The sequence below is a fragment of the Astatotilapia calliptera genome, chromosome 7 (genome assembly GCF_900246225.1).
Source record: "Astatotilapia calliptera chromosome 7, fAstCal1.2, whole genome shotgun sequence".
In the NCBI taxonomy this organism is placed as follows: domain Eukaryota; kingdom Metazoa; phylum Chordata; class Actinopteri; order Cichliformes; family Cichlidae; genus Astatotilapia; species Astatotilapia calliptera.
Genome location: NC_039308.1, coordinates 10,940,081 through 10,964,055, shown reverse-complemented (window position 1 = coordinate 10,964,055; position 23,975 = coordinate 10,940,081). Strand labels below are relative to the sequence as shown.

The 23,975-nt window shown below is 41.7% G+C and overlaps 1 protein-coding gene across 3 annotated transcripts in view; it reads left to right on the top strand.

Moving 5' to 3' along the window:
• zfyve16 (zinc finger, FYVE domain containing 16) overlaps positions 1-23,975 on the top strand; it is a 40,394-nt gene that overhangs the window by 3,796 nt on the left and 12,623 nt on the right. For 2 of the 3 annotated variants that reach the window (XM_026173009.1, XM_026173010.1), the window contains exons 2-6: positions 2,789-2,898; positions 7,769-9,840; positions 14,596-14,692; positions 19,080-19,256; positions 19,346-19,485. In XM_026173009.1, the coding sequence (XP_026028794.1) occupies positions 2,829-2,898; positions 7,769-9,840; positions 14,596-14,692; positions 19,080-19,256; positions 19,346-19,485 (2,556 nt within the window). In that variant the 5' untranslated portion in view covers positions 2,789-2,828. The remainder of the gene's footprint in view (positions 1-2,788; positions 2,899-7,768; positions 9,841-14,595; positions 14,693-19,079; positions 19,257-19,345; positions 19,486-23,975) is intronic. The other variant, XM_026173011.1, reaches the window with a different exon arrangement.

Genomic DNA, 23,975 nt, shown 5'->3' with positions numbered 1-23,975 from the left:
TGTGCTACGTGATCGCTAGCGACACAGCTATGTTAGCATAACATAAACAGGGAAGCTGGAGGACGAACACTAACACTTTTCCACTTATAAAAGTTAACGTTAAGGTTCCTCATGGTTAGAGACAAATGCAATCGCATGGCAGGGTGCTGTAAACAGACCAAACTTCAGTCAGGAGAACAACTGAGATAATCCATCCACAATACGAGGTTAGTCATTAATATACTGCAACAACATGGGAATAGAGCAGCTGCCAGAGAATTCAACATTAATGAATCAATGGTACAGAAGTGGAGGAAGCAAGAAGAATGAGTTTAATAAAGTTTGATTTATCTGACTGCTTTGTTTCGCTTGATGTGCGTTATAATCCCGTGCACCTTATGGTCCGAAAAATACGTATTGCACACTGCAGTTTAATTTTGCAAAGCACCTCTTTTTAACTTCAGTGGATATTATATATGGTTATGCTCAGGATATGTCAGCCCATTTCTACTGGAAATGCCTTTTGGTTAAACTTTCAGCAAGGAATTTGTATTTGCACTGTTACATTTTTATAAAGCTTTAATGTACATAAAAACCACCTTCTTATTTAAGTGAAAATAAATGGAAGGTTTTCTTTTTGCGCTAGTAATGTTGTGGAGTTGTATTTTGTCTCGCATCAATTATATCGTCAGTTATATCGTTATCGCAAATTTTCAAATATATATCGTGATAAATATTTTTGGCCATATCGCCCTGCTCTAATGCCCCATCTCCTCAGTAGTTTGCATTAGGGCTGGGCCATATCATACCGTTCACCGTTGAGCAATGATAAGAAAATGAAATATCACTAGGGCTGCTCAATTAATCGAATTTTAATCACGATTACGATCTGGGCTTTCAACGATCATTAAAAATGACTGAGCCGATTATTAGCCCCTCCCTCATTTATCCGCGACACCTTAAAGGCTGGTCCGTGAAAATATTGTCGGGCATAAACCGGTCCATGACGCAAAGAAGGTTGGAGACCGCTGATTAAGAGGACCCGAGGGAAGCTCGGAAAGCTAAGCAGAAGTTATTTGGAGAGGAGAGTGACTGCCGTTGGTTGAAAAGAGAGGTAAAAAAAACTTCAGTGGTGTTGCACACTATTTTATATTATTTTTTTTAAAGTCATTGTTAACCCTTTAAAGCCGGTCAGAGCAGCATGCTCCGTTTTGCGTAACTATTTTTAAATCCCTGTAGAACCTGAACCGTGTAAGCTAGCGCAATAATTTGTTTTGCATATGAAACCAGAGGAGTTGTACTTACATCTTATGCCATCAGCTTGTCCTCGGTCACGGTTTCCTTCCACATAAAGCTTTGCAAAAATTGCATAAAAAGCACTTGCAGGAACAAAAACATAATATTCCAGAAACACGCTTTGCCGATCCGATCAGCTGTTCGTAACACTTCCCACAGTGAAACAGACGTCAGCGCGAACTATCGCATGTCCACCATTTCCTGGCCGAAACCGGAAGTGATGTCATTTTCGCTGAAAATGTAGTTTCTTTACTTGTAGGCCTTAAAAGCCTATACTGGTCATGTTTGACTTTTCTGAATAGTTTCTGGGATGCTTAGAACTCAAATTGCACTGCTGGAAATAGTTTATTTTGATGCACCTGCTGTTTTCTTTGCAAATTTGCATCATAGGATTGTTTTTTCGTTTTTCCTGTTGCTGTATCTCCAAAATAAAACTATGAAGACACTCAAACTAAATTTCCTGTTGTTGTAAACTATTTTTTGCAACTTTTTTGTATTTAAAGTTTTGAGGGATAAACCTCTTAAATTTCTCCAAGTAGAAATATATGTAAAAAAAACAAAAACGATTTTCAATTTTTTTGTAGTTTATTGCACTTGTTTGCAATTAATGCAGTTACTATGGACTTAATGCATACATATTATTAAAATATGGGCTATAACAGTTGATGTATAGCAACTTGAAATGCTCTCACAAATGGCACTACAACATGTAAAAAAAAATAATATAAGCTCTGGCGGACTTGGTTCTATGGTAGGACTTAAAGGGTTAAATAAATAAATATCGTCAAATAATAGTGATCTCAATTTCAGTGAAAATAATCGTGATTATCATTTTTGCCATAATCGAGCAGCCCTACACAAAACTCTACGTCCAGATGAACAGAATCAACTTTTGGAGATTAATTGTTATGGTTTTCCATTGACTGTTTTGTGTTAATCTCTGGGTTGTAAAGCATTGTTCTTTTTCTGTTAGCCACTTTGATTCTTTTTCCTTATTTATACTTGCTTTTCTTTTTTTTATTTGTTACCAGAGGGGATCTCCTAAAGAGGAATATCTAAATTTTCACTGCAACATAATTATGGAATTTTAGTGTTATATGAAACTGTGCTTATTTAACACTAATGGAACACAGTTATTGCTGTGTCTTAAGCTGATAAAGATTATAATGTCAGAGATTTCTGCTTCTTCACCTCCAAACAACAGCATTATCAGCTCATTTTAGCCACTTCACACTATCGTCATGTCACTTTGTGCAGAGTACTGACAATCTGCCACTAAATGGGATGATCCCTGCTAAAGATGTTCATTTGCAGCTCAGCGTCATGTGCATTTGCACTTTTGTTGTCTTTACCAAGGTCCTTGACTGGTGTAGTAAATGTTTACTAAGCTGTGGTTGGCATGTTAAGTGGATTTTTACTCCACCACCCAAACACCAAAGAACCTGAAAAACAATCCAACATTTGAAGTAATCCTTTCTTCACCCAACAGACCTGTTTTTGTTTTTCTTTTCAGAAACTGTAGGGCATAAAAAGCCTCTTTCCTTTAGTGCAGCATGGACAGCTTCTTCAAGGCAGCTGTATGTGATCTGGACAAGCTGCTAGATGACTTTGAACTCAATAGTGGTAAGACCAGTCACACATCACATGGACAGTAACATCTGATAAGGGATAGACATGATTCATTGTTAATGGATTTATTCATTTTATAGTTTTTCTCAGTAAAGATATAACAACTGATAACACAAGTAACAAAGAATGTGTATGGAATTATTATATTATACTATTATAAGTCACGTGCGAGAAAAAACATAATCTGAGCAAATAATTTCATTTCACAGGTGCAATTAAATTCCCTGTGTTTAAATTCAATAACTCGCATACGTAGAACTTAGCAGCCATGCACAGAAAGAAGCCATCGCGAACACAAGAGTGTCTGCTTTGAGGCTGCTGCAGTTTCACACTCTCGTGGGTAGTCCTCGGCAGGATTGGACTGACTTTTGACTGTTTGGAGGCGGAGCCCAAAGGAAGTGCGTGTCCTATTGGTAATTTTGATGCTCAGTTCCGGTTTCGGCATTAAACTGAGTTACACTGTAGCAGCAACAGAAGCATTGTTTAAAACTGTACTTCTTTGCAATATGGAAAATAAACTTTGCCAAATTAATTATCAACAGTTGTTGATTACTGGGTAGCAATAAAAATACTGACAACTAGGGCTGGGCGATATGACCCAAAATTCATATCTCGATATTTTTTAGCTGGATGGCGATATAAGATATATATCTCGATATATTTTTTTTAAAGCCATAAAGTAAGAACAAAAAGAGAGTTCTTAGTCAAAGCTGTGTCCCAGATGAAAATAAATTATGAGCATTTATTAAATAATTAAATAATAATGCTCCATAAATAAAAGAAAACAATGTTGTTTTTGTGCATAACAAAAAGCTCACAATTGTGCAGTCAAAATGTAAACTAAAAGACGCCGAGCACAATAACAAAGACAGATTTCACAGCTGCTCTGTTCCCAACTTGACTGACAGCCTGGAGTTTGTAATCCGCTTCGCAACCACGTCTCTTAACAGGTGCCATTTATGGTCCTTATACACAGTAGGGTAATACTACGTTGAAGCACAGTACGTATCACTCCGCGAGGCTCAGCCGTAATGCTCCGACAATCCATCAAGCGGTGCTGCTCCGTAGCTTACCAAAGTCGTACTAAAACATTTTTTGACAGATTGCTGAGATTGTTCCACATGAAATCTGTTCGCGGCCATCAAGCACAACCAGAATTCATACATAAGGCGCGCTGTCAACTTTTGAGAAAATGCAAGGATTTGGACCTCTGGGCTGCATGGCGTTAGCGTGGTTAGCTCGTTAGCCTGGTTAGCTAGCTAACACGTTGATGCCGTCCAGCCCCACGCACGGGGCGATGCGCAGTAACTCGTTAACGGAGATTTGCCGTGTCCATCTTGTCGCTTCCTGCAGGTGAAGCGATGGGGGAGGAGGGGGAGTTGTGTTCAGTGAAGGAGAGGCGAGGCCGAGTAACGTTGCGTAAAGACGAAAGTGGACGAAAGAGAGGCAAATTTGCGGTTCCACAAGTATAATTATAACGTAACATAGACTATATCGATATAAAGGATATTGTCACATCTTGTATAAAAATATATCGATATTTTTTAAAAACTCGATATATCGCCCAGCTCTACTGACAACTGTCACTGAATTACTTTGATGCTAAAGAAAATCCTTTAAACCAGAGGATTAAGGAACTTTTGAAGCTATGGCAGTGCTGTTGTCCCAATGTGTTGTACAGTACTCCATAGCTTTTATGATTTAAAAAAACAACAGCAAAAAAACCCTAACTCGTAACGAGAACCAGGAAAGGGAGTGAGAAATTAGAACTTTCGCTAAAATACGTACATTTAAAAAAGTTGCTCAATCTGCAGCCAACACATGTAACTGTACATACCATAAGTTGGAGTGTTTCATAATGTGCCCTAGATTTCTGCGGTTTTAGCATTTTTTTTCTCCCCAGTGTTAAAGTGAAGCCAGTGATTTAAAAAGTCAACAAATCCTCAATACAGATGTGTATCAAAGATCAAGTCTTTCATACTGATTTTTGATTTATTTAACAACTGATAACACAAGGAACTGATGTTTTTGTTTATCATACAGCAGATTAATGGGACAGCAGTGCAGAGACTTGCATTAGAATCTTCTGCTTTTAAACATTTCTTCAGCATTAAAGTAATTCAGTGACAGTTGTCAGTATTTTCACTGCTAAGAGCAACCAACTAACTTTTGTTTTTGTGAGCACTGCTCAGAAGTGGCAAAACAGTAAATCAGACAATCTTTACATCTTGGGAAACAAGATATTTAAAAGAGATGATGTTAAAAAAACACCACATTTTGTGTAACTTCTTGGTCTGTGTTACAAAACTAGCAACCTTTGTCACACCAAGTTAACATGCATACGTTATACACACACACATCTATATTTACTCACAGACACGCGCATAGATGTACATGCATACGTACACATTTATCAGTGTACCTACAGACAAATATTTTCTCTTATCAGCAACATGTTGATATTTTCATTCTATACAATAGTGCCCAGTGACTTCTTTTTTTGGCCAGGCAGTGCATATAGCAGAATATATATAGCAGAATCTCTGTCAGGTCTGGAAGCCAGGAAGGAAGACTCTCACTCAGGCAAAGCCGTGTCCCATCTGGAGACACCGGATTTTATACTCAAACCTGTGATTCAATGATACTTTGTCAAACATCCAAGGTTTAGCCAAAAATGGTGTTTCTTCTAGAACTAACAACAACTGCAGTGTGTTTGTACTCTTAGCACATTTAAATAAGTTTTACACATTTGTCTTTATGAAGACAAATGGCTGTCTTCATTTGTCATGTTACTGGCATGCAGTACCGTATTTTCACGACCATAAGACGCACTGTACTAAAAGGCGCAGTCTCAGTTATGTGTGCCATTACTGTATTTAACACACACATAAGGCGCACTGGATTATAGGGCGCATACAAGTACCGTATGCGTATTTAAAAATAAAGCGGGAGCAAACCTGAGTTCGGTACCTTACTCACATTTCTATTACCGGTAATCGTCATCATCAACAACACACAAGCATACAAGTGTGCGTATTTAAAAATAAAGCAGGAGCAAAACGAAGTTTGGTACTCACATTTTTATCATCAATCAAACCCATCGAAGTCCTCATCCTCTGTGTCTGAATTGAACAGCTGCGCTCAATCTCCATCAAACATGCCAAGTTCACTTTCTTCACTGTCAGAGTCACTTTCCGTGCCGTGCGGCTCCTGGGAAATGATGCCGGCTTTTGCGAAAGCTCGAACAACAGTGCCAGCAGACATGTTAGCCCAAGCATCTACAATCCATTGGCAAATTGTGGCGTAACTCGCCCGGCGCTGCCTTCCACTCTTGGTGAAACTGTGGTCTCCATCGGTCATCCATCGCTCCCAGGCCGCTCGCAGCCTTACTTTGAACGGGCAGTTCACACCGATGTCCAGCGGTTGGAGTTCCTTTGTCAGGCCTCCCGGAATGACAGCAAGCTCACAGTTCATTTGTTTCACTAGTTTTTTCACATTGGCTGTGAGATGGGCACGCATAGAGTCACAGATTAAGAGCGATGGTGATGCGTGGAAAAAACCACCTGGTCTCCTTACATACACCTCCCTCAGCCACTCTTTCATCATTTCCTCATCCATCCAGCCCTTTTCATTTGCCTTAATGATGATTCCTGCTGGAAACTTCTCTTTAGGCAAAGTCTTTCGCTTAAAAATCACCATAGGCGGCAGTTTCTGTCCATTAGCATGGCAGCCAAGCACAACAGCAAAAGAAGACTTTTCATACCCCGTTGTGCGTATCGCTACCGTACTGGTCCCCTTCTTCTCCACAGTGTGACTCACCGGGATGTCAAAAGTGAGCGGGACCTCGTCCATGTTTGTGATGTGGCTGGGCTGGATGTTTTTGTCGCCGATGTGTTTGCTGCAGTAGGAGCGGAAGATGGCCAGCTTTTCCTTATAATCCGCTGGAAGTTGCTGCGCTACCGTAGTCCTGGTCCGGATGGAAAAATGGCACCGTTTCATAAAACGAAAGCACCAAGACGGACCTCCTTGGAAATGTTCAATGTTCATCTCTTCAGCTAGTGAAACTGCTTTTAGCCGAATGGTGACCGTCGAAACGCTTCTCCCGCTCGTTCTTTGCTCGATGATCCACCGCTCGAGTCTTTCCTCCAACTTGGGCCACCTCGCCTTATGTCCGCGGAAACTCAGCTGCGTTTTCTTGACCTGCCGGAGCTTGTTTTCTAGCTTCCTCCATTTGCGAACCATCGATTCGTTAATCTTAAATTCTCTCGCCGCTGCTCGATTTCCATGTTCCTCCGCATAGCTGATGGCCTTCAGTTTAAACTGTGCTTCATAAGCGTGTCTCTTTGCCATTTTCAGGGTTGTTAAAACAACGATGTTCCACATAATGCACATACCTGTCCTTTTAGACAGGTATGTGCGATTGTCCGGTATATACGATCAACGCCCACACTTCACCCTTTAGCGTTCTCATGGTGTTCTCTACTACGTCATCCTTACAACACACAGGGCGCACTGCGCTATAGGGCGCGCCGTACTTTTTGAAGAAAATCTAAGACTTTTAAGTGCGCCTTATGGTCGTGAAAATACGGTAGTCTGTTTACTGGAGGGTCACAGGATGCCTAAGTAACCAAATTACTTTATTAGAACTTAGCATTTTTTGCAGTTAGTAAATATAACCATGTATTTGTATTTTAGCACTCATGGTTCGGATAGCAGCACAACTTTGACCCCAGAACCATATTACCAGATTGGGGGGGAGAAAGCACCAAAAAAAATCTAGCAAAACAGAATTGACGGTGCCAGTGTATCAAAAGTACAGCTCAAGTGTAATTGAATTAACTGTTTTCCTTTTTTTGGATTGCAGAGGAACACGAAGGCAGGCCTGTTTCCCTGAAGCCCTCTGTGTACCCCTTCTCCTCACTTGGCCCTCAGTGTTCACCTATAGAGCTGTCCCCAAATCCACCAAGCCTCCCGGACCTTAATTCTCTTCATTATGGATTGACACCCGGCTGTCCTGATGGTTCTGCCAGTCATAACCATAACCGCAGCACTGATAGAGAGGTCAAAGGTCAGCCTCTCACTGGTGTGGACCTTCTGTTGTCTGTGGATCGCAGGTCAGCCAAAAGCTCTACCCCTCCCTGTCCAGACAGAGCTTTGAAACCTGTCTGCGACCTTGTGAATGACACAAGCTCAGCCATTCTGGTCAGGTCCAGTAGCCACGATGCCTTCAGTAAGCTGGACATTGTGGAAAAGCAAATGGAGGAAGAGGAAGCACTGCTTGTGGATTTTAACAGCCCCGAAGTAGGACAAGAGCAAGAGGGTGCATGCCATAGTCGAGACACTCAAAAAGAGCAAACCCTTGTAGGGAAGGGAGAGGTACTGTTGAGTCTAGATTTACATCAGCAGAGTGGTGGATACTCTGCCTCACTCAGTCTGCTTGATGTCATTCTCCCCGCAGCAGTGGAAAGGAGCTGTGATCCCGCAGATCATTCACTATCTTCAATAGATACTGACTTAGCTAATAAAGAGGAGGGGGACAGTGATGGGGGGGATATCTCTGACCAAGTAGTTGAGAACTCTGTGGAACAGAGTGATCTGGATCCTGTTGATGGTGTTAGGAAAACTAGAACAATCAAAGTTAGTAAAGAGAATGAGTCTCATGAAGCCTTGGATGAATGTGAAGCAGAGGGTCTTCCAGGTCAGGAATCCAAAGCCTCACACAGCAAGCCGGTAGCCCTGTCATGTTTACCCATAGCTGTGTCCATGTGCGGCGCTCTTGTGAACCCAAAGACCACAGAAGATGATTCAGGGGAAGCTGAGCTATGCATTGATGCAGATGTGTCTGAGAGCACAGAGGCAGAATCCCTGTCAGGCCTGGAAGCCAAGGAGGAAGAGTCCCACCCGGAGGCACCCGCTTCCCACCCGGAGGCACCCGCTTCCCACCCGGAGGCACCCGCTTCCCACCCGGAGGCACCCGCTTCCCACCCGGAGGCACCCGCTTTACCTGCTTTTGTGGTCCAGGAGGTTGCAGAGGGCAGACAGTCTCCAGAGGGGCAACAACAGATTTTTCTTGAAGCTTCTACAGATCTTACCTCCACCAATTGTTCAGAAACCAGCCTAGTAGATCCTCCAGAGTTTGGTTTCCAGTACCTGCCTGAGAGCGACCAGGCTGAGCTGCTGGTTACAGATGAGGAGTTGGATGCTTTCCTGCAAGCACATGCTGAAGCAGAACAGGGTGTTTCTTATCCTGAATCTCTCCCAGAATCAAACAGGGCTCCAGAGGAAGGGCTTGTAAAACAGGACTTAGGTCTACCTTTTCCAGAAAGTGATCAAGCAATATGTGTATCTGCAGAGGGGAGCATTAACCCTGGTGCTCTATCAGTATCAGAGGACTCTTGCAGACCTTGGCAAGACTATTCTTCTGGGGTAAGCTCTCTGACCAGCAACACTTTCCAGTCCCAGCACAGCAGTAGCCCTGATCTACAACCCTCCTATGGAGGTGCAAGACCTAAACAGCTGCACTGCCAAACTGCAAGATCTCCAGCAACAGGAGAAGAGGAAGAGGGGGAGCTGGCTCAGATGTTAAGTGCTTCTACAACAGTGCCAAGTACTGCACAGGATGGAAAACGTTCACCAATAAACCCCAGTATTACAGATGAGCATTCCATCAACTTTAGGGATTCTAACCCTTCATATGCAACTCAGGAGGATCAGGATTACAGTGTGGTGTATGATGAACTGTCAGAACCCCCACCTTACCCTGGGGAGTTTACCATAGACAGTGCCAAGGCAGTGAGCTGCAAAAGGGAGGGAGTGGAGGAGCTAGGGAACAGACAGCCTGCTTGGGTGCCAGACTCTGAAGCTCCCAACTGTATGAAGTGCAATCAGAAGTTCACTTTTACCAAAAGGCGGCATCACTGTCGTGCCTGTGGGAAGGTATGTTAGTCACTGAATAGAATGTATTTTACACTTGAATATTAGATTGTGTCAGCATTATTGTCAGCTGTAAATACAGTGTGGCTGCAATTAATGGTTGTTATGACATGTTGTCAAATGGCTTTTTTCTCTGGCTTGCCGTTAAAAAAAATCCAGTGGCTTTCAGTGAGAAAGAGTCAGATTCATTAATTTAGAGCCACATAAATTTTGTGGGGTGTGGTTTTTTTTTTTTTTTTTTTTTTTTGTTTTTTTTTTTTTGTGGGGTTTTTTTGGCCAACACAAGTCATTCCTTTTTTCCCCGTTAAGGCCCTTGGCCTAATCTGATTTCAGGGTCAACTTTATCCTGTATTATGATACCAGAGTTTTGTTTTAATTATACCAATAACCACAGTCAGCCTTGAGGAGTCCATATTGGTTGATCCCTAATGTATAACCAACTGTTACTTTCCACAATAACAGTGGCTCCATAGTGTTAACGAATAGTTATGTCTATAACTTCAATTCCCTTTCAGTTGATTCACTCGGTACAACACATACAGTTGTGGTCAAAAGTTTACATACACTTGTAAAGAATATAATATAATGGCTCTACCGAGCATCCCGTTATTTCTAAAACTCTGATTTTTCTCTGAGGGTGATTGGAACAAATACTTCTTTGTCACAAAAAACATTCATGAAGTTTGGTTCTTTAATGACTTTATTATGGGTTAACAGAAAAAGGTGATCACATTTTCTGGGTCAAAAATAATCATACGGCAACATGAATTAGCAATTTTGGTGACTTAGAAAGTTGTCAGTGAACTGAGCTTCATAGCATGGCCTCTTAACTGCTTGTGAGTGATTATGAGTGATGACAGCTGGTGACTTCTCTTAGGCCAGTTAAATAGGGCTCATTGGATACAAACGCTACAATAGGAAAGTCAAAGGAGCTCAGCATGGATCTGAAAAAGCGAATTATTGACTTGAACAAGTCAGGAAAGTCACTTGGGGCCATTTCAAAGCAGCTGCATGTCCCAAGAGCAACAGTGCAAACAATTGTTTGTAAGTATAAAGTACATGGCACTGTTTCGTCACTGCCAAGATCAGGAAGAAAACGCAAGCTATCACCTGCTGCTGAGAGAAAATTGGTCAGGAGGGTGAAGAGTCAACCAAGAATCACCAAAAAGCAGATCTGCCAAGAATTTGAAGCTGCTGGAACACAGGTGTCATTGTCCACAGTCAAACGTGCTTTGCATCTCCATGGACTGAGAGGCTGCCGTGCAAGAAGGAAGCCCTTGCTCCAAAAGCGGCACCTTAAGGCTCGACTGAAGTTTGCTGCTGATCACATGGACAAAGATAAGACTTTCTGGAGGAAAGTTCTGTGGTCAGATGAAACAAAAATCGAGCTTTTTGGCCACAATGCCCAGCAATATGTTTGGAGGAGAAAAGGTGAGGCCTTTAACCCCAAGAACACCATGCCTACAATCAAGCATGGTGGTGGGAGTATTATGCTGTGGGGCTGTTTTGCTGCCAATGGAACTGGTGCTTTACAGAGAGTAAATGGGATAATGAAGAAGGAGGATTATCTTCACATTCTTCAACATAACCTAAAATCATCAGCACACAGGTTGGGTCTTGGGCGCAGTTGGGTGTTCCAACAGGACAATGACCCCAAACACACATCAAAAGTGGTAAAGGAATGGCTAAGTCAGGCTAGAATAAAGGTTTTAGAATGGTCTTCCCAAAGTCCTGACTTAAACCCCATTGAAAACATGTGGACAATGCTGAAGAAACAAGTCCATGTCAGAAAGCCATCAAATTTAACTGAACTGCACCAATTCTGTCAAGAGGAGTGGTCAAAGATTCAACCAGAAGCTTGCCAGAAGCTTGTGGATGGCTACCAAAAGCGCCTAATTGAAGTGAAAATGGCTAAGGGACATGTAACCAAATATTAGCACTGCTGTATGTATATTTCTGACCCAGCAGATGTGATCACTTTTTTCTGTTAACCCATAATAAAGTCATTAAAGAACCAAACTTCATGAATGTTTTTTGTGACAAAGAAGTATTTGTTCCAATCACCCTCAGAGAAAAATCAGTTTTAGAAATAACGGGACGCTCGGTAGAGCCATTATATTATATTCTTTACAAGTGTATGTAAACTTTTGACCACAACTGTAAGTATGGGACATATATATACGCCCCGCAGAGCAGCCACCGAACCGGAATCGGACCACCACCACCTTAGTGAGCGATAGATCCAGCAGAAAGGACAGTATGAGCCACCGAAGGGGCTATAACGTCCAACCGATAAAACCGTACAAAAGTTTTTAAAAACTTTTAAAAGTTTGCGGGCTCATGCCAAGCTGAAGCCCGCCAGCGCTCCTGCATGGTTTTGGCTCGTCATCGGCTAACCTGTCAACATGTTCCATGTGGTCAGCCCAGCTAATTGCCCGGACATCGACCGGATAATTCTCGTCTTCGGACTTGGACGAAGCCAGGGCTCCAGACTCGGAAAGGAGAGGTTCATGCCGTGCAACAGCAGAGCGTCCCAGCACTATTTCCACAAACGCCACCGCGTGTTTCCAGGATCGAGCGCCGGAGCTAGCGACAAAACGCACAGGCTTCAGGCTCCGTCAATGCTCTCCTAGCGTGGATGATCCCCAGGCAGACAGGGCAGGCATTGTGCTGGTCGCTGTTGTGCAAAGAGAAACCGCATCCCTGAAGACGGGGGCGAACAGAAGATTTCTGCTTTGCTCGCATCAGTTTGGAGTCCATTCCAAAACGCAAACCCAAACGCTGCACTCCGCGGGCAGCCTACGGACCAACTACGTGGTGGAGGTTGACACCAACAGGGGCAGTTAAGCTAAGTTCAAGTCCGCAGACAGTGGAGCTAACTAGTAGCAGCTAGCTAGCCCAACTCAGCAGAGGTGTTCTCAGCGAGGTGAAGAGCATAAGAACTGAAGCATGACTGTGATGACAGCGGCTATATGTGCAGGCGGGTCCGTGCGCGTGTCATCACATGTCATCCGCCTTAAAGGCGTGAATAAAGGTTTCTTCAGCCAAGACACGCAAGGGCGTGATATCCCATACTTAGGTGTTGTACCGAGTGAATCAATTGAAAGGGAACACCAGTGCCTAGCATGCGAAGGTATCACTTTCAAAACTGGGAGGTGATGCAAATTCCTGGATGGGTTGCGTCAGGAAGGGCATTTGGCCTAAAATTTATACAAGTTCAGACATGCAGATCTATTCACTGTGGCAACCCCTTGCAAATAGCAGCTGAAAGAAGTCAACTTCTGCAGTAATAGCAAAGCAAAGTGTAATTAGTCAGCCACTAGCCGCACAGCATTTACCTGACTTCGGTAGCTTTGTTAAATGCAAGTGTTCAGGTAGACAAAGAGTGCTACATAATAAAGCAATACAGCTGTTGTTTCACATAATTATTATTCCTTTATTTATCCAGGTAAATATCTCATTGAGATTAAAAATGTCATTTGTAAGAGAAACTTAAACAGTTTAATGCCGTTAAGCTGGGCATACACTGTGCGTTTTTTTTTCAGTCACGTTATTCAGCTCCTGCTCAAACTGTACAATTAAATCGCAGGGGTTAGAGGTTCGTCGGTCATGATGCAGGGTCTCACACTATATGGCCCGATGCACTGATGTGACCTGAGTGCTCACACTGTGCGTCCATAACATGAAGCTTATAACACTAAATCTGTCTCTTGCTCTCCCTCTCTGTCTTTACTCACACAGACACACACACCACCACCATCAACTTTGCTAAATTGCTTATGAAAAACATTGACCAGGCAGCTGCAGTTGAGCAGCAATGTCCATACAACTCTTTTCATAGTTGGTGCAGTCATGATAAAGTTCTACAAGTTATGCCTCTATCGCTTGTGTCCAGATCACACGCTGCACTTCTGTTTGCGCATGCGCAGTGTGAGAGGCTGCGTTGACAACCTCACAAGGGCCAACAGGATTTCAAATAGGTTTGATTTCCTTGCGAGCATACGATTGATGATCGGGAGCTATTCGTGAGGTGTTAATCGCTTCTCGTTACCCCATGTATACTCCACGATGCACGACACACAATTAAGGTGAAACTTGGGCCGATCCCCAAAACGGTCGCACAACTGAAAAATATGCTCAAAATGGGCCAAAGATCACACAGAGTATGCCCAGCTTTACAATTAAACAGTTAATTGACTCAGAAATGCAGAGTTCACTGTTGAATAATCAGATTTTTCCTGATTACTTTATACAAAAAAAATCTGAAAACTGTGAAAAGCATCCATCATAAAAATCTAGATCCCAAAAGTGATTCTGATAAATAAATCACCATAGAAGTGATTACCTAATGAGCTTCTTATAAATGCCTGTTTTGCATTGCCTGTTTTTTCTTCTTGTGTAATTCAAGGTATTTCTGGAAGTTTTTAGCATGTAAGGGTAAAATTTCTGATGAAGTGAGGACCAAATATAGCACAGTGAATTGATGTAAGCAGAGAGCATGAGTCAGCAGTTCTCTTTTCAGCTTTTCTATAGGTCTGTGCTGAGTCAAGTCCCTCAAAGGCCTCTTATTAAATCAGACATGATTAGGTTCTACTATTGTTTATAGCACAATCTTATGCTGTTTGAAGGACCAGATAGACAAACACGTTTCAACATCCTGTTAATTGTTGTCTTCTTCCAGACGTGAATTTACTGTCCATGCAGATTGCTGTGTAGCGTATCTATGCCGTCAATGTCATCCTCTCTCCTCTGTGGCAGGTTTACTGTGCTGTGTGCTGCAACAGGAAGTGTAAACTGAAGTACCTGGAGAAAGAGGCTCGTGTATGTGTCCTCTGCTTTGACACCATTCACAGAGGTAAGGTTCTTGTTTGGTTTATTTGTATGCCTTTATTAAGATCCCCATGTGTTGTACCATTATAAAATACATGATAATATAGCGAGTCAAACAGGTGGTGGGCGGCGTGTAAGGGGTCACCTGTGATGGCCCTGGTGAGAAATTGAGACAGAAAGAGTTGGCAATAGCCTCCAGGGGTGGCAGAGGGCAGTAAATGATTTAACTGCTCATCCAAACATGAGTGAGTAATGAAATTAAACTGTATTATGAAAATAAAGTAAATAAAATACAATAAATAAAGACAATAAAAATATTATTTGTCCTTTTGTGAGGACCAGTTTCAGCTCATGAGAAAGTTAGAGCATTTGAGCTGGCCTTTATATTTTCCTCACATTTCTTTAAATGCCTGTTTTGGAGTCAAAGCTTTTAGAGTTAAAGTTGAAATCAAGTTTGGACGTACTTAAATCTAACATTGTTTGCATTGTAACAATGGGTTGTGTTTCTTACATTAGTAGAAGGGAAAATGAGTTCTGATGGTTTTGTAGATTTGGTGTGTGTGTTTTTGTGCATGTATGTCTGTGTGTTCAACTATGCTAATGAATGAGTGAGTTTGTCTGTAAACGTTTAAAGGAAGATGTGGTGGCTGCATTGAAGAAAAACAAAGTTTTCCTCTGACAAGAAAGCCTAATTTCTGCTGTTCAGTACTGGAGGAATTTAAACTTTTACAAATTATTGCTTAGCTGTGTCTTTAATAAAACCTCTGTAACTTTGCTCTGCTTTACTTAAGCAGCATCATGTAATGTTCTTATGTTGATTCATGATTATCGATCTACTGCAGTATATTTTTAAGGTGGTTATCTGCTATAAAAATATAGGCCAGGAAAATCTCCTTCATGCTTTGTTTTGTCCTCAGTTACACAAAGGCATCTGTCGTGATCCTTACACCTCTGATGAAGTCTCACAAGTGTCAGCTTTGTTTTTATACATAGATATAAAAATATGGATATATACTGATAAATGATCAGAATTATATTTCTGACTGAGTCAAAATTGAATCGAATCGACCTTGCAAGGGACCTTGTGAATTGGAATTGAATCGATTATAGAAATCAAAATCAATACCCAGCCCCATTTCTATCCTAATGAAAACACATACAAGCTTTCCTTTAGTATTTAGGTAGGAACACAAAGCTGACAGCACAAAGCAAAGATAAGAATCCTAAATTTTGGGCGATGTAAATCAATTTACACATTAACATATTTCTGAAGTTTCTTCGTTACAGTGATTCTACTGTATAAACATGAACAGGTAGAAACAAAGGCTGCAGCCTGACTGCTCATCCATTTGCTACCTGAAGTTTAGGGTCTGGCTGCTAGGCTGGCGTGTGCATTCAACATCATTCTGGGTTCTTGGCTAGCTTAGTGTTATCATGCTGTATAGGCAGGTGCTTGCAATGAGCTGAATAATATGATGAAAGCCTTGAAATAAATATGGTCTAGTACACCTTATGCCCCTCTTTAGATTTACTCCTGCTTGCTCCAAGTATCAGTGCAATAGAGAGTGGTATAGCTGCCACAGTCAGCCTTCAACAGGCTACCTAATTTAAACATCAGACTAAGTTAACAGTTCATTTTTCGCTGTGTAAAACAAACAACGGTGGATTGGAACAGTTACAAAGTTAGCTTTTCCTCATGCCGGAGCTTGGTGATCAGGTAGTTTCGTTTACTTTTTCCAGTAAAAGTTTAATGCTGATTACAGGATTAAGTGATGCTGTTTTGGAGACTGGGAAAAACATTTTCTTTAACTCTCCCTGAGGTCACCATCTTGGTAACAATAAAAGACGTGGAAATAGGCACCTTTTTTTTAGCTGGACTGCAGCAGTGATATGGAGAGAGATGGGAGTTGATTGCAGAGGAAAGTGATAACAGGACACTATTACTTGTCCTTGAGCTTGTGAGTCTATGTAGTACAGGACCACCGAGTGCAGTGGACATGTGATGCTCACATGCTGTCTAAATTAAGGAGGAGATGGTCCACTTTAGTGGCTTTTGGATGCTCGGGCAGTGTGTTGCAATCCTTCTCTTCTCTCCCTCACACAGCTCCTCCTCTCCTCCCCTCTCTTGCTTTCCTCTCCCTCACTGACATCAGTATACGAGGCTTACTGCATACACCTCAGCCTACAGCTAATAGCCTGTTATTATTTACGAGAGGAGCCACTTCAGAAAAGCTGTGAGGACTGGTCTGATGTCAGTTGGCGAGAGAGATTTGTCATAACGTGGATTAATTGTGTTTTAGTTGAGGAGGAGATGATGAGGTAAGATGCTTCTTACTTGTAATGAATAAAATGTTGGAAACTTTGTACTGCTGCTGTGCTGGATTGTTTGAGTTTAGAATGTGTGCATATATTGCAAATCAGTGTTTTGTCTCCATTTTAAGTAATATATTTGGTTATGTTACCGTTGCACTGAAAATGGGGTCAGTAAATAGCCTTAAGCCTTGGTTGACTTTTTTTCTGCCATGTCATCCTTTCGTTGCACAGCAAGGCGAATAACTGTTCTTGCATTGATACTAATTGAATTATTGATACTAATTGAATTACTTAAAAGAAATTATAGAAACAAGGATCTAAATAACAATAATATCTTTGTAATGTTTCAATCTGCTGTGGTTGCATTCCTGTGTTTTTGAAAGCGACATTGTTGTTGCTGTCATTACATACTGGATAAGTAAAGCTATGTGATACATAATCAATATAATACGACATAATTGCTTGATCAGCAGCGCTGAGAAAAGCTGCTCTGAAAGCCTCTCCACTATAGCCAGTTTTCCTGAAAGTAATAACTCATCTTATAGCAATGTTGGGGACTAAACCAATATCCAACTGGCACAGCTTTAGAAAAGCTGTTATGCTGATGTACGCTACAGTCCTACACCCCAACACTGAACTTTATGAATACAGAAACTTGAGAACAAGGCAAGAAGGAGTTTCAAATTTATACGTGTGTGTATATATAAGTGTACGTCCTAAAACTTGACCTCATGATCAAGGATAGCGGTTACATTTTGTGAACATCTTGTGAATGTGATAGTTTGAGAACGTAGGATTTTGGAACTGATACCATCGGTGTATCGGCTTAAGGGTACCACTGGCTGCCACCAATTTTATTCTTTTAGTCTGTGAGCTAGAGGAAACATGTAGCGGCACTCTTCTGTATCATTCACCTGCTGCATTAAGAGGGACTCCAACTCCACCATCTTGGACTGCAGCTGGTAATGATAGCTAGAGAGCCACACTTAAGGGAATGTGGAGCAGGTGGAAAGTGGTTCACGTTCCATAACAACACAATCACCGAGGCAGCAATACAGATGGAGGGCTACCAGCTGCAGGCCAGGACAATGGAGTCGATGTCCATCTGTAAGAGAACTAATTTGAGAGGCGTTTTGTTATTTGTCAGGATTTTCTTAATTAAAATTCCTGCAGTGGAAGTCTGTGTGAATATTATATACTTGACAAATTCAATATTTAAACTGCATTTAGACGCATTTAGATATATATCTGTGTTAGTCCATTATTGGTCAGATACTGCTAATATACTGTCCAGCTTTTTTTCAACAGGCTTCTCTGAAGAAACTTACTGATAGAGATGCTTTTTCCTTCTCCAGTGTCCTCACTTATTTTCCAAATCTGTAACAGAACCGCAGAAAGTGGAAGTCCTTTTTAATTAAACCAATGAAATATAGCTATAATAATATGTTGCAGTGCTTTCCTTTGTTCTCCACCATTTGCACTTTCTAAACACAACTTATTAATTACAGGAAAATTATTCACAATCTTGTAGCCATTGCAGTAGACATGCCCCCCCTTTTATCTTCTGTATGCTTTTTTTAAATCTTGTTTTAATTTTTGTAACAACCATTAATTAATTGTAGATTAATTGTAGATTATTTTTTTTAAAGCAAAAAGAAATATCCTGGTTCTTCGTAGCAGGGGACAAATTTAGGCTGAGTGGGCCTTATAGGCCTCAGTCACACAGACCTGTAAACTGGGCCACTTGGGAAAAATGTATGGATTGCATTCAAAATAAAAGTTGTGCCTTACTACTAAAACCAGCATGTTTCTTCAAAAGGCACAGCCTTTAATTACTTCTCCAGAAATACAATAAACTTTAATAACGAAAAATCATTTGACCACTGAAGTTTAGTTTACTCTAAAGAGGACTTGAAAATCTAAATAAAACCTCAGATTAGATTGCCACCATTTCACAGACATTCAGACATTCATATTCAAGAAACTAGTCTCTACATCTAAATGAGTCGGGTAACTAGCTTTTTAGACTCGAGTTAACACCTTTAAAAAAAAAAAAAAAAAAAAATGAACATGCTTCTAACAGCATCCTTCTGTTGTAGCCCAGGCTCTGGAACGGATGATGAGTCCTACAGGTCCTAGCCCAAACCCAAATGTCCCATCTGAATACTGCAGCACAATCCCCCCTTTACAGCAGGCCCGTGCTGCTGGTACTCTAAACTCCCCACCACCTACTGTCATGGTGCCTGTGTCTGTTCTTAAACACCCAAGCAATGACGGTAAGGTTATTCTTACACAGTCTGCTTTACCTTTCACTTGTTTTCCTTAACTGTACCCCTGAAGACACTTCCTTTTTCTGTGTTATTAGGTTGTCCTCGTGAGCAAAAGCGCGTGTGGTTTGCTGATGGTATCTTACCCAATGGAGAGGTGGCAGACACCGCCAAGCTGTCTGTGATGAGCCGCAGGAGCTCCCAAGAGTTCAGTGGTGCCACCCCAGATGAGACAACAGTAATGCAATCATCCTCATAGCTCATCTATCAGGATTCCACCTTTTTAGAACTTTATAACCAGGGGTGACCATACAGTAAGTGGTCCGCAGGTGCGCGTTCACTGTCAAAATAAAAGATGCGCACCAGACAAGAAGTTGCAACGCGCGTTTGCGTACATATAAAAGGCACTGTTTTTGTCCGCTAGAGTGGGATTTTCATTGCATATTCTGAACCACATCTCTGTGCGTCCATCATTTGTTTGAAGCCAGCTCACCACCTGCAACCACTTTTCCGAGAATACGTGCTTCTTTTGCGGTTTGGACTCCTTTGGACATTTCTTTGGAGATGGAGGAACACCAATGTAATTGCTTAAAGGAGCTTGCTTCTTCAACATCTTTAAGAGTTCTGAACAAATGTCTGTCCTCCTCCAGAAAATCCTATGTACCCAAACACACGTTGCAACTTCTTATCTGGTGCGCGTCTTTTATTTTGACTGTGAACCCGCACCTGCAGACCACTTACGTACACCCCGGTTTATAACTCAACAAATGGCTCAAATTACTGATCCCTTGTTTTGGTATAAATACATTGTAAATACCTACACTCATTTAATAGCCAGTATTAAAGTCAACATGCCCATCTGTCTTGAAAGTTCAGTCACTACTGACCAACTAGTCCCGGCTAACTTGGGTTTCTCATTCTGTGGTCCCACAGACTCCACTCCTATGGTGTTATTTTTGTGCCACTATTCTGAGTGCACGTAAAAAAAATTTGAGCACAAGTAAAAAAAAGTTTGCAGGTGCAAGTGTTGTATTTTGAGGAGAAATTTATTTTGAGCGAAGAAAAGCTGAATTTGAGCGAACAAAATTCATTGCTGCGTGCAAAAAATGTATTTCAGTGTTTGCTATTATCCATACATACACACACATACACACACACACACACACACACACACACACACACACACACACACACACACACACACAATAGCAGCCCCTCTCGCTCAGTTTTTGTATTTGCGCTCGCTCGCAATTTTTTTTTTCTGCTCTTACTCTTGACGAAGGCGGTCGCACTTTTCTCCTCTCCTCCTCTCCCTTAGCTTCCCTGCTTAGCCTCTTATGTCCTAGTCTAGTCTCGTGGTTTTTTGTATTACTTTTCCCTGGAACACTCTCTCACGGTCTGTTCTCTAAAACCTAAAAGAGGAATTATGGATTTGATCAACTGGTCCCTGAATGCAATTGACACCCCTTTCTCAACGAGAAGTTTGGGCTTGGGTGAGCCTGAGTGCTGAAGATATTTACCTATACGGAACCATGGTAACAGGGTTCTTGCTGATCGGAGCTGGCTTGGTCCTGACTTATTGAAGAATTAAGAAAGCGGAACCGGCTGTTCAAACCCCCACAAGGCTGCCCGCTGGGATTGAAACAATGGGAGAGGCGTGAGTTTCTCAAAATGGACTCATTGAGTGCAGCACGGATAAGATCTTGGAAAGGCTTACGGCTGCCGTGAATACTCAGAATAAGATCTCTGAGTGCAGACTGGATTACATCTTAGAACGGCTCGCTCGGAATAACATCTCTGAGCACAAATTGGATGACATCTTGGGGAGGCTCACTGTGGTCATTAGTTCTCAGAATCGGCTCTTTGAGAACAAGAATGACAACATCACAGAGCGCAAGTTTGATAACATCATGGCAAAGCTCACGGTTCTCCAACAGGAGATTGAGAGACCAGTGTTGGACTGTTAGAACTGCTTTGAAATTCATATGAGCTGTTCGCACTAAAGTAAAAAGCACCATCACTTCATGCGGATACCCTTTCGTCACCAGCTGCGGTCGCAAGGCTGGAGCCGAACAAGAACACCCTGATAACGACTGTGTTTAGTCTGTTCCTTCCCATTCCATGCAAGGCCACCTGGGTTGGCTGGAAGACTGTTTACTTAGCCTAGCAGGGCGAAGGACACTGTCTCAGCTGAACTCTGGACACGCACACACATACATACATATACACCGATATGCACACACTCATCCCCCCTCCCTTTCCAAACGCCTTCGATGTTGTGCTGTGGACATTTATGTGCTTTTTTGTTCTCATGCTGTCCTCCCAGGAGCCCAGCATGAATAGAGGTCTCTTTTTTTCCTCTTGTACTTTCCCATTGTAGTGTATATTTCAGTGTTTTTTTTTTTTCTGTAACGCTACCGATCTCCGACCTGTATCCCCATGTGATGTCTGTGTTGTGTGTGTAAGGGGGGGGTCCTATTTCACTGCAGGGCAACCTGCACGTGGCGAATAAAGCCTTGATTGATTTGATTGTTGCTCACGCTCTCAACATTTCTGCCCGTGCGCGTTCAACTCTTTGTGTACGCCGTTATATTTGTGCCACAAAACCAGCCAATCACAGACTTGGATGCAAAAATATCTGATTGGCTGTTCTGGTCTCCAATCAGCTCGAAATGATGAAATGCAATATCCCAGAATCCATTTCGTCCAAAACTCAAACGAGGCAGTGGCGGAAGAACACAGAGTGGCGGAGTTTGAAATCATCAAGACATCACATATTTCAATAATGCTCTAACGTTTTCGGAGATGCCTATTACCCACCAGCTGACCGTGTAGCTGGACTGGCCATTGGGCATACCGGGCATTTGCCCGGTGGGCTGATGGTGTTTTTTCATTTTTATGTTTGTTTATTTTTGTAACGGTATAAACAATGAAAGGTGGTGGATTAGCCAATTGGTCATGATCAACTCTGGGCTGGCCCAATTACAATACATCCATATTGAGAGGAAAAGGAATGCAATTAGTACCGTACTTCTATGGGCTCAAAATATGGTCATAAATATTTTGTACTTGTAAATCGGTTTTGTACTTGTAAATCAGGATTTGTGTGTGTGTGTGTGTGTGTGTGTGTGTGTAAAAAAAAGATTTGTGCGTGCGTAAAAACGATTTGTGCGTGCGTATAAAAGATTTGTGCGTGCGTAAAAAAAGATTTGTATGCGTAAAAAAGATTTGTGCGTGCATAAAAAAGATTTGTGCGTGCGTAAAAAAGATTTGTGCGTGCGTAAAAAAGATTTGCGTGTGTGTAAAAAAGATTTGTGTGTGGACTTAGCCAAAAAAAACCCCTGCAAGTTACAACTACGAATTTTGACCCTATTTTTCTTCCTTTCACATTGGTGAATGTCATGTCAATCACAAATGTAACAATCCAATCAGAGAACAGATGGGTTTGGCTGTTGGAGGGGCGCTTTTTTTTGAACTGCAGGTCTTTGAAGGGAATAAATGCCCTTTTACATGCCAACCCAGCGTTTTCCTTCATCACCACGAAGGACAACAGTCTGTGGTCGTCCGAGTTTGGTGATTTTTGTGTCACAGGACTACGTGTTTAATAGAGGGACTTCCACAGCCTTTTCAACAGCGCTGCGGACGCGGGCGGGGGGGGGGGCGGCAGTGTTTTGGAAATGACAGTCTTCATTACAAAGCTTTCTTCGTTATGAATTAGCATACATGTTTTTATTGAACATTTGAAGAACTAGCAAAAAAAAAGCCACAAACTCTTGTAGTTCACATAAAGTCAGAGATAAAAACGACAAGGAACAGGTGCATCTAGTACAGGTAGAGCTGCTGCAAAAACCCACAGAGCCCAGCAGCCAGCGTAACAAATTCTGGATCCTTTGCTTTTAGTTAGCAATTAGCATTAACTAATCCTAAAGTAATAATGGTATTTCTAACCACTGACATACCACAACTTTATCCTTTCAACTGCTGCTGAAAGTAAGGGGACCTAACTGCTATCGGATATTTATATAGAGATTACTCTTCAAGGACCTGCAGTTCAAAAAAATGCCCCTCCGACGGCCAAACCCATCTGTTCTCTGATTGGATTGTTTAATTTGTGATTGACATGACATTGACCAATCAGCTTAAAGGAAGAAAAATAGGGTCAAAATTCGTACTTGTAACTTGCAGGGGTTTTTTTTTTTGGGCTAAGTCCACACACAAATCTTTTTTACACACGCACAAATCTTTTTTACGCACGCACAAATCTTTTTTACGCACGCACAAATCTTTTTTACGCACGCACAAATCTTTTTTACAAGTACAAAACCGATTTACAAGTACAAAATATTTATGACCACATTTTGAGCCCATAAACTTCAGCTAGAATGAAAAAAGACAAAGCTGGAGTTATTCTGTCTTTACGTTGCACAGCTGCCTCTTCTCCCATCATTCTCTCTCCCTCCCTCTCCTGTGGCTACTTCAATCATAAAACCGATCAATGATCAGCTGTCTCTCTTGTTTGTTTATCTCCCACTTTGCGCCAGAAACAGGAAACCAGCGGATGTTGTGCTAAACAACAACAGCACGTTCAAGCTTGATAAGCTGTTGTTAGAATTTATTTAAAATTAATTTCTAGTATCAGCTGATGTTTGCTGGAGCCACAGCTGTAAAACTGCTGGTCATGGTATCGGTTTGGAAACATGAAGGTGATACAAATCATACATATATACC